The sequence below is a fragment of the Microtus ochrogaster genome, chromosome 17 (assembly GCF_000317375.1).
Source record: "Microtus ochrogaster isolate Prairie Vole_2 chromosome 17, MicOch1.0, whole genome shotgun sequence".
In the NCBI taxonomy this organism is placed as follows: Eukaryota; Metazoa; Chordata; class Mammalia; order Rodentia; family Cricetidae; genus Microtus; species Microtus ochrogaster.
Window position 1 is genome coordinate 5,730,056 of NC_022019.1, and position 15,768 is coordinate 5,745,823.

General features: G+C 46.1%; 1 protein-coding gene across 1 annotated transcript in view; it reads left to right on the plus strand.

Annotated features, from left to right (window-relative positions):
* The window catches only part of Atp8a2 (ATPase phospholipid transporting 8A2), a 568,947-nt gene that overhangs the window by 424,881 nt on the left and 128,298 nt on the right, over nucleotides 1-15,768 (plus strand). Inside the window, exons 28-31 of the mRNA XM_026783162.1 lie at nucleotides 3,143-3,203; nucleotides 5,596-5,657; nucleotides 5,846-5,902; nucleotides 7,633-7,740. Coding sequence (XP_026638963.1) covers nucleotides 3,143-3,203; nucleotides 5,596-5,657; nucleotides 5,846-5,902; nucleotides 7,633-7,740 — 288 coding nt within the window. The remainder of the gene's footprint in view (nucleotides 1-3,142; nucleotides 3,204-5,595; nucleotides 5,658-5,845; nucleotides 5,903-7,632; nucleotides 7,741-15,768) is intronic.

Genomic DNA, 15,768 nt, shown 5'->3' on the forward strand with positions numbered 1-15,768 from the left:
CTCCTCTCTCAGGTCTGCCCTCCCTCCTCTCTCAGGTCTGCCCTCCCTCCTCTCTCAGGTCTGCCCTCCCTCCTCTCTCAGGTCTGCCCTCCCTCCTCTCTCAGGTCTGCCCTCCCCCTCTCTCAGGTCAGTTCTTCCCTTCAGGGCAGCCCTCCTTCCTCTCAGATTACCCCTTCCTATTTATTTTACTGTGTGCATACAATGCGGACTGCACTCTGAGCCCTCTGTATTAGACAAATGCTTCACATTTTCAAATCTCTTTTAGTCCATGAATCAGCGTCCACTGGAAACACTGATACCAGAGGAGACTCTGAGTGAGTGTGGTATGCACACTTGTGATTCCGACCCTGGTGAATCTGAGGCGAGAGTAATAAGCTTGATGCCAGCGAGGCTGCAGCAATACCCTGTCTCAAAAACAAAAGAAAACGACGACTGGGCAGAGAAGCGTTAGAACTCAGCAAGGAGCACTTCCATAATATGTGTAAGGTCCTGAGTTCTGACACCAGCACCGCAGATAAAAGAAAAAAAGTGTCAGGCCAGATGTGGTCGTGTATGTCATTAATGCTGGCATTTGGGGATTGTCCCAACACTCAAACAACAGCCAAAGCTGTGAGACCGTGACTGAGGGCTTTGTGTTTTGGCTCAGTAACTCCCACCTGGCCAGAGATTTTCCTACGTTCCCCAGGCTTAGTGTTGATGGACCACCAAGGCTCAGATCACTGCTCATCCCAGCTAAAACTCTCTGTGCTTGTGAAGACACAGGATGGGTAAACTGGAAAATCCATCTGGACTGAGTAGAGGAAGAGCACCTGAGGCTCGCATCTCTGCCACTGAATGCAGGGACTGATGAGCTAAGAGCATGGTGCATTTCCTACCCAAAGGGAAACTTAGGGCTCATTTCAGGCATTGTTGCTGCATCTTCCTCTTTAATCTCTGTCCCTCCATGAAACCTCCATGTTAGAAATGATGCTTGTAGGGCTCAGGCTCAAATCTAAAAAAAACCTCTCTGTCAGTGGAACTGGGGTAAGAAAGCCAGGTTGTACCAGCGTCTCCTAACTCTCATGACCCGGATTTGCCTGCTAAGCTAATTCCTTCCCCTGCCTCGTTTACCAAAGTCTTTCTGTTGCATGCAGTGGTGTTTCATGTTGTTCATTCCCATCATGAACTGCAGACACTGCTGCAGGTCCTCACGGCTCCTCCTCCAATCTTCCTACGGCAAAGACTAGGTGACTGTCTCCGTGACAAGTCAGCCACCCATTTACCTCCCTGCTCAGCCTGAGGTCCCTCACACTCCCTGACACTGTCCCTTTAAGTTGTGGAGCAAAAAGAAAAAAAAGGCATTCTACTTTGAAATACTTGCCAGCTTCTGTCACTTCTTAGTACCTCTGACATGGCCTTTCTGGCCCGTATTGTCAGTTGGACTTTGGGGGGTGGGGGGGATGTATCTGCTGCCCAGGACAGTAGCCACTAGCCACCTGCGGCTTCTGAGCCTCTGAAATGTGTCCAGTGTGACCAGAGAACCAAGTCTCTGTAGCAGCTCCATCATTATAGAATTGTATCTCTATATGTGCACTGTACAGTTCACCCAATTCAAGGTATAATTCCATTACACAACCCAACCACGTCATCGTCATTAACTTCCAGATGTTTCATCACCCCCAAAAGCTGTCACCCGGCCCCCAGACCCTCAGCTCCTGGCAACTGTAGAATGTCTGTGCAGATCTGTCCACTCTGGACGTTTTATATAAACAGAAGCATGCAGCATATGGCTTTTTGATCCTGGTTTCTTTCCCTTTTCAAGGTTTGTCCGTACTGTGGCATGTACCCATACTTCGTTCCTCGTTATTTCTCAATAATGCTCTATTGTATTGATGCGCCCCTCACTGAGTGATGGACAGTTATTTGTTCATTCACCGGTTGATGGACATCTGCATTATGAATAGGCTACTGTGGCTGAGGAATAATGATGCCCATTGTTTTAGGCTTCATGGGCAGCTGTGAATAATGCCGCTATGAACAGTTGTGTATAAGCTTTTGTGTTCCATTCGCATTTTCATATTTCTTGGGAATTACTGTGCCGTGTAATAAATGTGCACAATCTTTTTTAGGAAGTGCCAATAGTTCCCCAAAATGTCTGCACAGCTTACTCAGCTTCTGGCCGTGTGTGAACGATTACAGGTCTCTGCACTTTTGTTGACTCTCTTTTTTTGGTTTTGCGAGACAGGGTTTCTCTGTGTAACAGTCCTGGCTACCCTGGAATTCCCTCTGTAGACCAGGCTGGCCTCCAACTCACAGAGCCTGCCTCTGCTTCTCAAGTGTTGGGATTAAAGGTATGTGCCACCATCACCTGTCTATGACCCTTTGATTGTCATTTTTGGTATAGCCGTCCTAGTGGGTATGAAGTGATTCTTCAAATGGCTTTGAGATTGTTTCCTTTACTCCCAACCATGTTGAGTTTCTCTGCATCCCTGTCAGCCATTTGTGTATCTTCTCTGCTGAATCTATCATCTATCCAGGTCCTTCGCCCATGCTCATATTGAGAAGTTTCATGCTGTTGGGTTCTTTCCATGTCCTAAACACAAGCTTCTCATCAGACACATGATGTACAAGTGTTTCCTTTATTCTTTTGTTCTTTTCCTCATTTCCTTGATGGTGTTATCTGAAACACAAAAGTCTCTAGTTTTGCTTCTAATTTTCCTTGGTTTGTCACTACGCTTGTGGCATCTTTTCTTGAGATCATTCTTAGAGCTGGGGCTAGGAAGATGTGCTTCTTTCATCTATTCCAAAGTTTATATGATTTTGGCCCTGTGGTGTTTTGTTAATTTTATATTGTAATAATAGGCATGGACATAAGGAAACTCTGAAATTTGAACTCTTCTCCGTGTGGAAATAGAGACCCTAGTTACACTGAGCTTGCTGGTCTAGCTTTTGCAAAACTGTTTCTTCACCTCAATCTTTTAGCTCTGTGCCCTTCGAGCAACATCTCATTCTCCCTTCCTCCTCCTCCCAAGCCTCTGGGGTTTCTTTTTGAACCGACTTTTTTTTCAGTTAACTAAAGGTAAGTAAGTAGATGGAGCCGGCAGCTGCCTTAGCCGATGTGCCGCTCTGCTATTACCAGTATCGCCCTTTGTCACCTTCACAGCTGGCCACCGTCCCTTGCCAAATTGGCACTGTATTTGTCATCATCCTTATTCTGTTCACCAGTGAGTCTCACTGTTCCTCTGAAAATATTCAAAACCATTTCACCGAAGGCTCAGCACCCTCCAGTCATCATCAGCCATGATTACCATAGGAGTGCAGATGCTTTGGTACAGCCCGCCTCTGTTAGCCTCTGGCTGCTTCCTCTCTCCCTGAATCTCCAAACACACTGGTCTTCGTAATAGACTTTGAGCTCGTCAAGCACTGTTTTCATTAAGATTCTTAGCCATTCCTTTTCTTCCCCAGAGCCTGTGTTTAATGATCACTGAGTTAACTCCTCTCTGTCATTCTGATCTGTTTATGTGTTACCTCTCTCAAATAGTATATCTTAAATTTCTTCATAGCTGACTATATATCAATTTGTTCATTTGTGTATGCTCTGTCATTCAAACTCCATGAAGGTGGGAGCCTCCTTTTCCCAGTTCCTACAGTGCCTTGCACAGGGTAGATTTGAGTACATAAAAGACTGAACTTACTCCTTTCATGGTTATGATCTTTGTTAAATAAGCCACCCCTGTCTCATGTCACATGACCCTCAGTGGAGCGTGTCTTTGAAGTGCTGTATCCACTGTTACGATAACCTCAGACACAGTTTCTAGAAATAGACACTCTCAGTTTAGAACGGCTGTCCACAAGGACAGGATGAGTATCCCCAACTTGGGACCCGAAGCATTTCCTTGCTCAAAGATTTTGAACTGTGGAATGATTAACATAGACTCCAAGCATTGACTGTCCCTAACCCAACACCTAAAAGGCTTCAGTGGGATTTCAAAGCACTTAAGATTCTAGGTTTTCAGATGAGGGATACTCAGCCCACAGGTCAGTGTGTTCTCTTACTGAAATTAATTTAGTGGCTCCCTTTTTCAACTTTCTCTATGCTTACTTTAAATGGGGTTCTCCCTTACCTTCTCCCCTTTCTTTATCACCTCTCCCCTCGGTCCCCAGAGCGTTCTGTTTATTGCCATGGTGGAATCTCTTTCTGAACTCCTAGTGTGACTCTTAACAACCCCCAGCAACAGTCATGAAGTTGAGGACTGTGGTTAATGCAGTCCTGGTGCCTGCCACTCTGGGCACAGACTGACGTCTCAGGGCCAGGAGCAAACTGGACCCTAGAGCTGGACCCAGGGACCATCCCACAACCAGAACTCACCTGGAACTCAATCCGATTAGCATACCACAGATTAGATGAGCAAGTCAGCCCAAATACGTGTGGGTAGCAGCAGCTGCGCTGGCAATGTGAACACAGACATCCCTGAGACCTGGCTCATGTGTTGTCATCATTCCCCGCTCCCTCCTCCCAATCTGAACCTGAGAACCAAGGAGGGACAGAGATGGAAGCCATTCCTGACTTGAAACTAGCTTAGCACACTCAGGATCAGAGTCAGGTTTCCACAGAGCAGGTGCCACCAAGCAGGGTCTCTCAGCCTTTGTAGCTACTAGGAACATTGCTAGGGACTCCTGGGAAGAAAGAAGTGTGAAAATGAAGCTTTAAAGTCCTAGATAAGCTTGAAACACCTCTCACTGGATCGCTTTGACTCCCAGAAGCTCATGTGGTTATGAGAGAACAAGAACAGTGAATATCTCCCCAAATAGAGTCAGTCACTTTGCACCAGCTTTGATGCTGTATGGCCCTGCATTAGCTAAACTTAAAAGAGAAAGGTTGGAGAAGGTCCTCTGGCTGAGGCACTTGGTGTACTCTTAGACCAGTCCTTGTTCTGCTTGTTTTCAAGCCAGACCAAAAGATACCTTTGTTGTAGGAGTCTGCTTGTTTGTTTCCTGGCCGCCCAGACTCCCGAAATAATCACACAGAAACTGTATTAATTAAATCACTGCTTGGCCCATTAGCTCTAGATTCTTATTGGCTAACTTTTACATCTTAATTCAACCTATCTCCATTAATCTGTGTATCGCCATGAGGCTGTGGCTTATCCGGTAAACTTCAGGCATCTGTCTCTGGTGGGGACTCCATGGCTTCTCACTGACTCCGCCTCCTTTTTCCCAGCATTCAGTTTAGTTTCCCTCCACCACCACCTAGCTCTGTTCTATCCTATCAGGCCAAGCCAGTTTCTTTATTCACTAACCAATAAGAGCAACACATAGACAGAAGGACCTCCCATACCATAACTTGATTTTAGAAAACTGTACATTCAGTACAATCAACCATTAGTTTTGTTTGAAGATCTGCCACTTTGTATTATTCATTTGAGGAAAACATAAGATGATAAAACAATACCATTATAATGAGAAAGTAACTTTAGAGTCACGAAGGAGTCTGTTTTGAAATGACCACAGGCTTTGAGAGATGCTCCTACTGCTCCATTTTCTATGTTCTTGAGGGGACGACAACAGATTGTACTGTAGCCTTTTCAATTCTGATAGCACTTCTTTGCTTTCCAGATACTCCGCTGGCCAGTGGTCACGCCACAGACTATTTGTTTGTTGGAAACATTGTTTACACGGTAAGTGTAGCACTGGTGAACCATCCCTAAAAGGGCACACATGTGGGTTATACCTCCTCAGTTATGCAAGGCTCTCCACATTAAAATGAGTTACTCTATGTCTTTATGGGCTATCAGATTCCCTGAAGTTCAGACTTCCGATCGAGAAATACTTGCGTCACACCAAACTCCTCTCTTTTTTTTCACAGTACGTTGTGGTTACAGTTTGCCTGAAAGCTGGTTTGGAGACAACAGCTTGGACTAAAGTGAGTTGTCTTTGGAATCATTTCTTTCTCCATGGTAGATAGTTGTATGCAATCACTTCCATTTAATCCTTGGGGAAACAATAAATACTATACAGTTGTCTTGTTTCAAATTTTGCAAGTAAAACTGTTTTAGATCTTTATAAAGGCAATTTGGAATTTAGAATCCAACTACTCCTGGTGCTCTATTTGCTCGGCGCCTAGCAAGCTTACTATTATCTGCCTGAAATGAAAACTCTCATTATAACTGAAGGGGGTGGAGAGAGAGGAAGAGGGAAAGGAGTAAGGAGAGTGAGGGAGGAGAGAGAGAGAAAACATACAGAAGGAGAAATCAGAAAATGTAGTATTTGCACATAAATTTACTATGGCACTCTGACCCTTGTGTGCATTCTCCAATAAGAGGGCGCATTGCGGCGTGGACAGTTTTGTCATCTTTTTTTCTCCTTGAACCTCATGTTCTGAATTCTTAAAGCACACTTCTGTGAAACTGTTGCTCATGATTAAAGAATACAATTTGCATAGCTATCCAGGTTCATTCTATCAGCATCCCATTTCTTATTATTTCCAAGATGGGGTAACAACCACACTTCACAGTGTCTGTCTACCAAGGTGTAACTGTAGCTCACTTACCTCCCGCTCTGGTGATAAACAAACAGGGTAGGAAGGAAGGTCACCAGGGAGCCAGGGCATCTCTTAAAGGATGATGGCAGATGGGAGATGGGAATAGCGACTTAGCCAGGAATATTGCAGGAAGAGGCAGTGAGTGTTGCAATACAGAAGTGCTTGTTCAAAAATAAAACCTGAAAGGCAGAGCTTGCGAGGGATTAGAGGGTAGGCTGTAGAGAGAGACGTCGGGGATTGTATTAAGAGCACAAAGGAGAAAGACCAACAACTTAAAGGGGCATAAGCTGCCCAAGGTTTATTTCATCAAAGTGAAGTATAGAGTTTTAGTTTCTAGAGCGAAGGAAGAGAAGGAGGCGGGGACACACAGGGAGATCTAAGGGGTGCAGAGTGGAAGAGGGTAGCAGGACTCACTTTAGTGTTCTGTAATATGGGGTAACTGTACTGAGTACCTGCTTTCAGAACAACTGGAAGGAAGAATTAGATGTTCCCACCTCCAGAAATTATGTTTTGTGGACGTGATATGCCAGTTACCCTGGTCTGATCCTTGCTCACTATAAACATGCATTGGAGTGTCACATTGTACCTGTGAATGTGAACAACTGTACGTGGATTTTTAAAACTCTATCAAATATGCTATTTAAAGTTTTTAGAATAGTATTAGCCATTCTGAATTGTTTTTAAATAATCTCTGCAATAAAAAGGACAGATGCTGTCTTTAGGTGATAAGAATGTTCTGTCCATTTGTCCAACTCACCTCTCTGTCACTAGATGGCTGCACCCTTGCTTCAAAAAGCAGACCATTGAGATAAGCCCAGGGATGGGTGGGTCATAGCTGGAGCATGGATTTTAGAAGAAGGTGAGACTCACAGCACCTTCCTCTTCAGGGTAGTGTAAGCCTGCATTAATTAGACATTATCATTACAAATCCTAAGACAAGGAACTTACTGAGAAAGGCAGAGTTCTCCAGTAACTAGTATATCCTCAGTTTCTCCCCATCAAGAAAGGGTCATGGATGTGGGATGGGGGTTGGACAACTTATGGGCTGGAGTGGACCCCGCCCCCGCCCAGGCCAGCAGAAAGCCCTGCCTAAGCACGCGTTTCCTCCACAGTTCAGTCACCTGGCCGTGTGGGGAAGCATGCTGATCTGGCTGGTGTTTTTTGGTGTCTACTCAACCATCTGGCCAACCATCCCCATCGCTCCTGACATGAAAGGGCAGGTCAGTACTGTGAATCATATGCGTCTCTCCACTGTGGTTGTGCACATGTGAGTGAACCAGCTCTCTGTCTTGTGACGGTGAACTTCAGCAAAGTCTATTGCCATCTGCTTGCATCAGAACTTAACGGTAGATGAACCAATTCAATCGCAGCTGGAAGAGGTTGCCTCATCCACAGAAGTGGTATGAGACATTTAAATACCGTGAAAAATGTCACCCTGAGTCCTCTGACTTACACGGTGTGCCCACAGTTCCTCAGTTATGTTGTGTGCAACACTGTTTGTAATTGTATACAGAATGGGAGTGGTTTTGAGGCCGTCATGATCAAAGCTTGTGTTGATTACAGGTTCAGTGATAAGTATATGATTGCTTAATTGCTAACTGGTCACTTGTAAAATATCAACGTCAGAACTCTAGTAACCAGATACTTGGTGTGCCAGAATCTCTCTCTGTGTTCATCTCATCAAGCCAGCCAGAGAGGCTGAGATTAGAATCTTACATTTGTTTGAATTGTTTCTGATTTGACTTTCCATCACCTATGCCCAATTGTCTAACATTGAGCCACTAACAATGACCAGTTAGGTCACTGAACTCTATCACATCCGGTGTGGAGAGAAAGGATTTGGTATGACCTATAGCGCTAGCCTCCTCAGTTCCCAAGTGAGACAGTATGAGCCCACCCCATAAATGCTGGACTACACATAGTCAAGATCCTCTTAGATCCCCAAGAGAGAATGCTCCATGCCATAGGCTTTCAGAGCTGCTAGGAGCCTCACTAGCTAGGTTCATCCCTCTTTGTAAAGTAAAGCACCATTGACCAACCACTTTAGGCCCATTCTCTAGGCTCTTTGTTTCCTTCCCAAATAGCCAGAAACCCGCTGTCCAGCTCTGCCTTGACATCTCTCTGGATGCAAACCAACATGTACAAACCTAGGTCTCAATTATCAGCTAGACTGTCATTGTCACTAATACTAGACATCTCTTATAGGGCATATGCTCTTAGAGTGGATTCCGTGCTGGTTTAGCCTCCTGAGTGTGCAGTTGGGTGTTTATAATACCGGAAACAGAAGCAGGGCTAGGAAGAGATTACCTGAGCATCAAGGCATGACAATCCCGACAACCGGCTCTGCATTGCTCTACAGAAATGAATACAAACCCCTGGGTCTAGAGGCATGTCCAAGAGCTTTTGTTCATGAGATAGCCCGGAGCTATTATCACTTGTCTTTTACCTGGTAAATCAGTCAGCCAATACCCTTATGTGTGCGGGACTTCCATGAAGGCCGGCCCTGTCCTGCAGGAGGGGCCTTGCATGCCCCTCATTGATGTCTGTAGAGAAAGGAATCAAACAGTATGCACATGACTAAAATAGCAGAGAACCACCACTGGCAGGATGGGGTCAGTGGGTGCCCGGCTGGCAAACAAAACCCTTCCTTGGCAAAGGCTTCCTTTCCTTGACTGCTCCAGCAAGCCCCGCTCTGTGGATGTTGGCTTTGGCAACTCCAGTTCTAAAGTGGTGAATCAGGCCGCTTGCCAAGTTGCAGTCTCATAAAGTGTCTGACTTTTAGATTACAGAGGGGCGAGTTCATCGAGCAGCCGCTAGGGTGCTCGCAGCTCCCCAGGGCTGGGGCAAAGGTCACGTGTGTCTTATGCTGGCTGACAATAGTTCAGTCCACAAAAGACACGATACCTTTATAGACAGTCCCATGGTATCATATGTCCCGGTGACATCATATCTTAGTCATCTTGGTATATATAGGTACTTTCGAAGGGAAATGAAGGGGTCCCCTAGAATCTGTCTCCCAGATGTCCCCTTCATTAAGTGACACTTGGCACTCCTTGCAGACAGTGAGCTGTTCTCATCAAGAAGGGGCCAAGAAGTGCTCCAATTTGGCTAAATTGCACAGCACTTTGGTATGAACACTTGGTATTTTACTTAAACTGTGGCATGTTCTTCCTGCCTGTGGAGCGGTTTCAACAGGAAGCAAATGGGTCGTGTTGGAACAACACATCCGGGTAAGACTGAGGCTTCTGCTCGGCATCAACTGAGAGGACCAATAGAGCTTTCATCAAAGACCTACTTAGCATCTATAGTCTTCCTCTGGGGAGAGATCCAAATGGGAAGGGCGTGAGAGTACTGTGTGTGGCTTTCAAGCCATGGCCCATGGCAGCATCTCACCTGCTGCCTGATTCGGCAGTGTGTTGATTCTCTGAGTATTAGCAAGGACCTATCAAACACCGTGTGATGGTGCTGGACAGACAGATGTCTAGGGCGTGTCCGGAACTAGTCTGACATCCCACATGAAGGCTCAGAAGGGCTCGCTCCAGTCACCAGAGGAACTACGTCATCAAAGGAGACAGCGGTTGAGTTTAGGTGTGGTCAGAGAAGGAAGAGTCCCAAGGGGCACTGTTGCAAGCAGGCCCAAGCCACATACACTCCCAAGATAAGGATCATTCTAGAAAAAAAAGGATGCTTTTTGGAAGTTATTATTTTAAGAATGTGTCTAGTGATTTTCATAAACTGGGCTTTGAAGTTGACTCCACAGTGGGGTTTTAGCAGATGAACCTAATTCTTGGAGGCTCCAGGACTGAACTAGGATCTAATGGTAAATGGTGTCCCTCCCCAGAGCCAGGGACAGCAATAGCAGCAAGCATTCTGTCTATTCATAAAAGCTTCAGCCATTGAAAAGATGCATTGTGTCTGCTGAGATTTCCCCCACCAATGCGATTAGACATTTCTTTGTCTAGTCCGTCCTGTTTGGAGTTTTTCTCACAGGGTTGAAGGCCCTTGCGGGCAAAGGGAAGGAAGGGCTGTAGAATGAAGGGCGACTTTCCCACTGTCAGAGTTTCACGTTCCCCACGGCACCTTATGGTGTGGTGAGGAAAAGCCCAGCCACCACCCAGGAAGTCTCGGTGAACATTTGTGAAATCAAAGTAGCTACCCGTGGACTCTTCTAAAGACGCAGCGTTCCTTTAAGGGACACCACATCTCTTCATTTTTCTAGGAGCACTCTTAGATCTAGAGAATTTGGCTTGCGTGTGTCTGTCATGGTGAATGGCATGGCCCTGGGCTATGGAGAATTGATGAGGATGGTTTTCCCAGGATAGCATAGCCATACAATAGAAATTTCTCTATCACGGCATAAATACTCTGAAGTAGAACACAGCTAAGTTTCTTAGTTTACCTCCGTCCCCAAGGGTCCCTGCTGGTGTGGGGCTTCCAAGGAAACTGGATCAAAAGCCAGGACAGGAATGTGCTGGAATTTTCTCTAGGCAGTTCCCAGGGCTTCTGACTTCAGGGCTGTGTGAAGGGGGGCCCCACATTTCACCTTTGTTCCTAAGTCAGGAGATGGAGACCCTTCCCCAGTCAGATGCCATCGCCCCCTCAGCACATCTCTTGACCTGCAGTGACTTCCTAATCAGCCAAGTTGGAAGAAGGTCACCCAGTCTAGTCACTCTGGATAAACAGCCCGTGGCTGGGAGCCTAGCCTAGAATGAATGAGCCATCTCTCCAGCCGTGGAAACAGCCTATGGGAAGTCAAGAGCAGGCATTCTCCTTTACTGGAAGAACAAATGAGTCTGAATCTTTCTGCACAGAAATATTCTGCGCAACGTAAAACCCCAATTCTTTTAGCCAACGAATCTTAAAGATTCTAAGTGAGTTTTTCTCAGTAAGGACTTGCATTGGACTCACCCAGGTTGTCTGTTAAAATGACAGTCCCTCAAGATAATGTGCGCATGTAATTATGCATACACAGAGACGCGGAGGGAGGAGAGAGAGAGCTGGGTGTGGAGGCCTGGTTTGGAAGTCATTGCTCTGAAATATCCCGCTGTAACACTGTACCTCCTATAAGAGATGGTCCGCTGAACATAGCCACACTTGACCAAGTTCTCCCTAGCAGGAGTTGTGTGAGCTACCCCAGGTAGTCCCAAGTGCCTCAGGGCAGCTCGGCTTTCTAAATAGGGAATTGTACCAGAGACATTACGTGGCTTGCCATGGAAAAATACTCCTCATCAACTTTTTTCCCTTTAAAGTTCATTTCATTGCTAATAAAAGAAGGCGAAAGCCCTTGCACTTCAAAGCGTACAAACTGCTAACTCTGACTTCAGTGCCAAACACCAGGCCCCAGCCAGTCAGTTACTGGCATGGCATGGAGTGGGCTTTTCTCCTCCTCCTCTTCTTCTTCTTCTTCTTCTTCTTCTTCTTCTTCTTCTTCTTCTTCTTCTTCTTCTTCTTCTTCTTCTTCTTCCTCTTCCTCTTCCTCTTCCTCTTCCTCTTCTTCTTCTTCTTCTTCTTCTTCTTCTTCTTCTTCTTCTTCCTCTTCCTCTTCCTCTTCCTCTTCCTGCTTCTCCTTCTCCTTCTCCTTCTTCTTCCTCCTCCTCCTCCTCCTCCTCTTTCTCCTCTTCCTCTTCTTCATTTTCCTCCTCCTCTTCCTCTTCTTCCTCATCTTCATTCTCTACCTCCTCTTCCTCCTCCTTCTTCTTTCTCATCCTAAATATTGGGAGTGGATTTATTTGTGAGCTTCCCAAACACACTTGGGGATACAGTGTACACCCCACTGGGCTAAGTGCCAACAAAGGGAGACATGGTGGAGGCACGTCATTTTGCTGTCACTAAGTCAAAGTGATCTGTGGTTCTTCTTCCCCAAGAACTGTTCCCCTAGATTGTATCACCCATTTGACTTCAGGTCTGGGAATGCCCACACGAAATGAGAAAACATTGAGTTGGTTTGTAAGTTGTGTGTGCTCCAGTAGGCAGGCTGAGAAGGCATGCAGGCCGCCCTGCTCAGCTGCAGTCCTTCCTCGGTGTCTCCCAAGGACCAGGGCTGCCAGGTGGGCATTGTCCAGGCACCAGGTGAGGCACTGTCTTCAGGTGGATGTCTGTGGTCTGGTATGGGGTCGTCTGCCCTCCTTCACCTTTCCCAAGGCATTTTCACACATTTTCTGACAAGTCGACATGTTGAGGGGCACAGCCCCTCAAGAGCTGTTTCTTCCCCTCACTAGTAGTAAGTGGTTCAGAAGTTTGGGGGAGGCATTAGCTCACAAGAAATCCAGGAAGAACCACCCACCTTCTCAATAGTGTGGATGCAACTGTGAGCCTGATGCAGTTGGAATTCTGAATGTTCCTCAAACGCTAGCATATATCCAGTTTCCCAGCCTCTGGCTCTAGTGGCAGGTCTTAGGTCCCTGGAAGTGTCTCCTTGGAGGGACAATGGGAGTCCAGCCCTGCGACTTCCTTTTGCTTCCTCTGGGGAAGGAGGGAGCTTGTTTTGGCATGTGCCCTCTTCATGATATGCTGCATTGCTACAAGCTTAAAGCAACACGGCCAACCTCATAGATCAAAACAGTGAATCAAATAACATTCACAAGTTAATCATTCAGGAATTTGTTATAATAATGGAAATCTGGCTACCGCAGACCTGAGGTAACAGAACTCAACCCGCCCCCAGAATCCTAACACTTGCCTGAAAGACAGACCGTGAAGACAAAAACAAAAGTCTCAAGGGCAGCTGCGGAGGAAGGAGGAACCGAATGGATAGCAGCTGCCACTGATCCACCCTGGTTAGGCTCTCCTGGGAGCTGCTCCGCACATGTGCTGTGTGGCCTTTGTGTGTAGACCCTGGGAAGGAAAGATTTATTCAAGCTTGAGGGGAGGTTGGGATGTTCCTTCTATCGTGAGCATGAGGTCAACCACGAAAATAAATGCGTTTGTGCTTATTCTTCTCATTGGTTAAGAAACGGGGGGTCTGTATATTTAAGTTGGAGACCCTGTGAAGTAGCTTCCAATTCTTGCTAGTGGCAGTCGTAAAAGCTCACCACTGCATCCTACCTGCTTCTCAGCAGAACTTCAGAAGTGATTGCATCGCTGTGACAAAAAGAGTCGTGTCCAACTTCTTCCCATTCAGTATGGATTCTATCTGTAACTGTGCAACCTGCACTGAATTAACCTGAAACCTGAAACCTTTATACAGTTAAGTTCACTGTTTGTAGTATCTCTGTTTGTGTTACTTCTGATCTTCCATTTTGTCAGGTATGCAGAGTCAGAGGTATGTAGAAAGAGAGCGTGTGCCTGGGGACTAATAGAGAAACCAAAGAGAATGTACATGTAAATAACAGTGAGTGGTGTCCAGTCCACAGTTACTGATTGTCAGACAAGATTACAGTTGCTCTGTTCTTATGTGTTGGTTCCAGAACCCTTCAGACTGCCCTATGTCTCTCTGCCTCCCTGCACTGGGATGACCAGGGAGTGCCACCATGCTCAACATTTCTTCTTACCTGGGTAAGAAGATGCAGGTCCTCTTGTCTATGCAACAAGCACTTTATGAAGTGAGGCATCTCCCCAGCCCCTGCCCACAATTTTCTAAAAAGGTTCTCAGCTTATAGTTGAATGCACAGATAGACAGTGCCCATGTAGAGGGTTGACTGTATACAGTTCACATAGATACACTGTACATGTGCAATTACATACGTAATGAATGAAACAGCTCATTCATGAATCTGCCACTGTCTGGTGAGACTGAGGCTTAGACCGAGGAAGCTCTGTGGCCGGACAGAGTAAGCATGGGGATTCTCGTGAGTCTCTTAGATGCCAGGATCTGAGCCGCCTCCCTCTGGCACTGCAGACAGCAGCAAGGATGATAACAAACCAGCTATCTTCCAAATGCCAATCAACCCTCCTTAAAATGTTACATTTTCTCTGAAGAGACCTGGCCTGCAAGGAGATGGAGTCTTAAACACAGGGGTGTGAGGTTGCAGGCAACAGGAGTTTTTTTGGAAATGTAATGGAAAGCACCAACTTCGGGAGAGCAGCTCCCCCCTCCCCCGGTGCACGTTTCTCTCCCCTTGGGGAGTTTATTTCATTTTGCCCTCTCTTTCAAAGGCGCTGCGTGTCAGAAGCCAGGTGGCCTTGATTGTTAGTTATTTTTCTCCTCAGCGAGACGCTTTGTTGTGCTCCTACCGTTTGTCATCCATTCGTGTTCATTTCTTTAAAAATCTGTTGGCAAATTAAAGTCCACGTTACACGCTGATTTTGTTTGTTTGTAATATTCAAGCCTGGTGGGCACGGAGTCTGATTCATGTGGTTTTGAGCTTTTCCTTTCACGCAACATGTGGAAATGGGTTTTCACCAGTTTTGTTCACGTTGCACAGAGAGGCCTACTTCTCTGACATCTTCAGAGGGTGGTGGCCCTATCTGCTGGCAGGTGACCAACACAGCAGCTGTCCTTCCCAGTGATGGGGGGAATCTTCCGTTGCCCTGTTCAAAGGCAATAGGGGTCATTGAGAAAGCCAAGACCTATACAAGACCAAGATAAGTTAGGTAAGAAGAGGGGCTTGAAACGGAGGTACAACATACTATTAACCATGGCCAGGACATGACTGATTTATATAAATGGTAGTAGAAAGCTTTGTGTGAATGCCAGTGCCGAGCTAGTGATGGACAATTCAGCAAACAGGATCTAAATAGGTGTGATTTCCAGGTTCTAATAGTTGTTGTAAGTAGTTAGTGTTCCTTTGGCTAAACATAACAAAAGAGAGTTAACAGTTGTTTGGAATTAGGCAGTCTGGTAGTGTGTGTGTGTGTGTGTGTGTGTGTGTGTGTGTTTGCCCATGTTAATGGTTGAGTCCTGATTCTGATGAGGGGCAGGAGGACTGGAAAAAGGCCTGTTACCCAGTGTGCTCTGAGGGCTATTCCAACCCACGTGACCCAGAAGCAGTTTGCAGAGTCCTGCGGCTTATCATCATCATCTGCCTGCCCTGAATCTGTCTCCCTTGCTTGTGCTCCCAGGCTCCCATCCCCTCTCTTTCAAGAAGTACTCTTCTGGGGCTGGAAAGGGGTGAAGAAAATATACTGCTCTTACAGAGGCCAAAGTTCATTTCCCAGCATGTACTTCAAGTGGCTCACCACCATGTCAGGTGGTTTAAACCTGCCTATAACACCAGTAGAAAGGGATCTGAGTGAGGTAAGCCAGACCCAAAAAGAGGAACATGGGATGTACTCACTCATATTTGGTTTCTAGCCATAAATAAAGGACA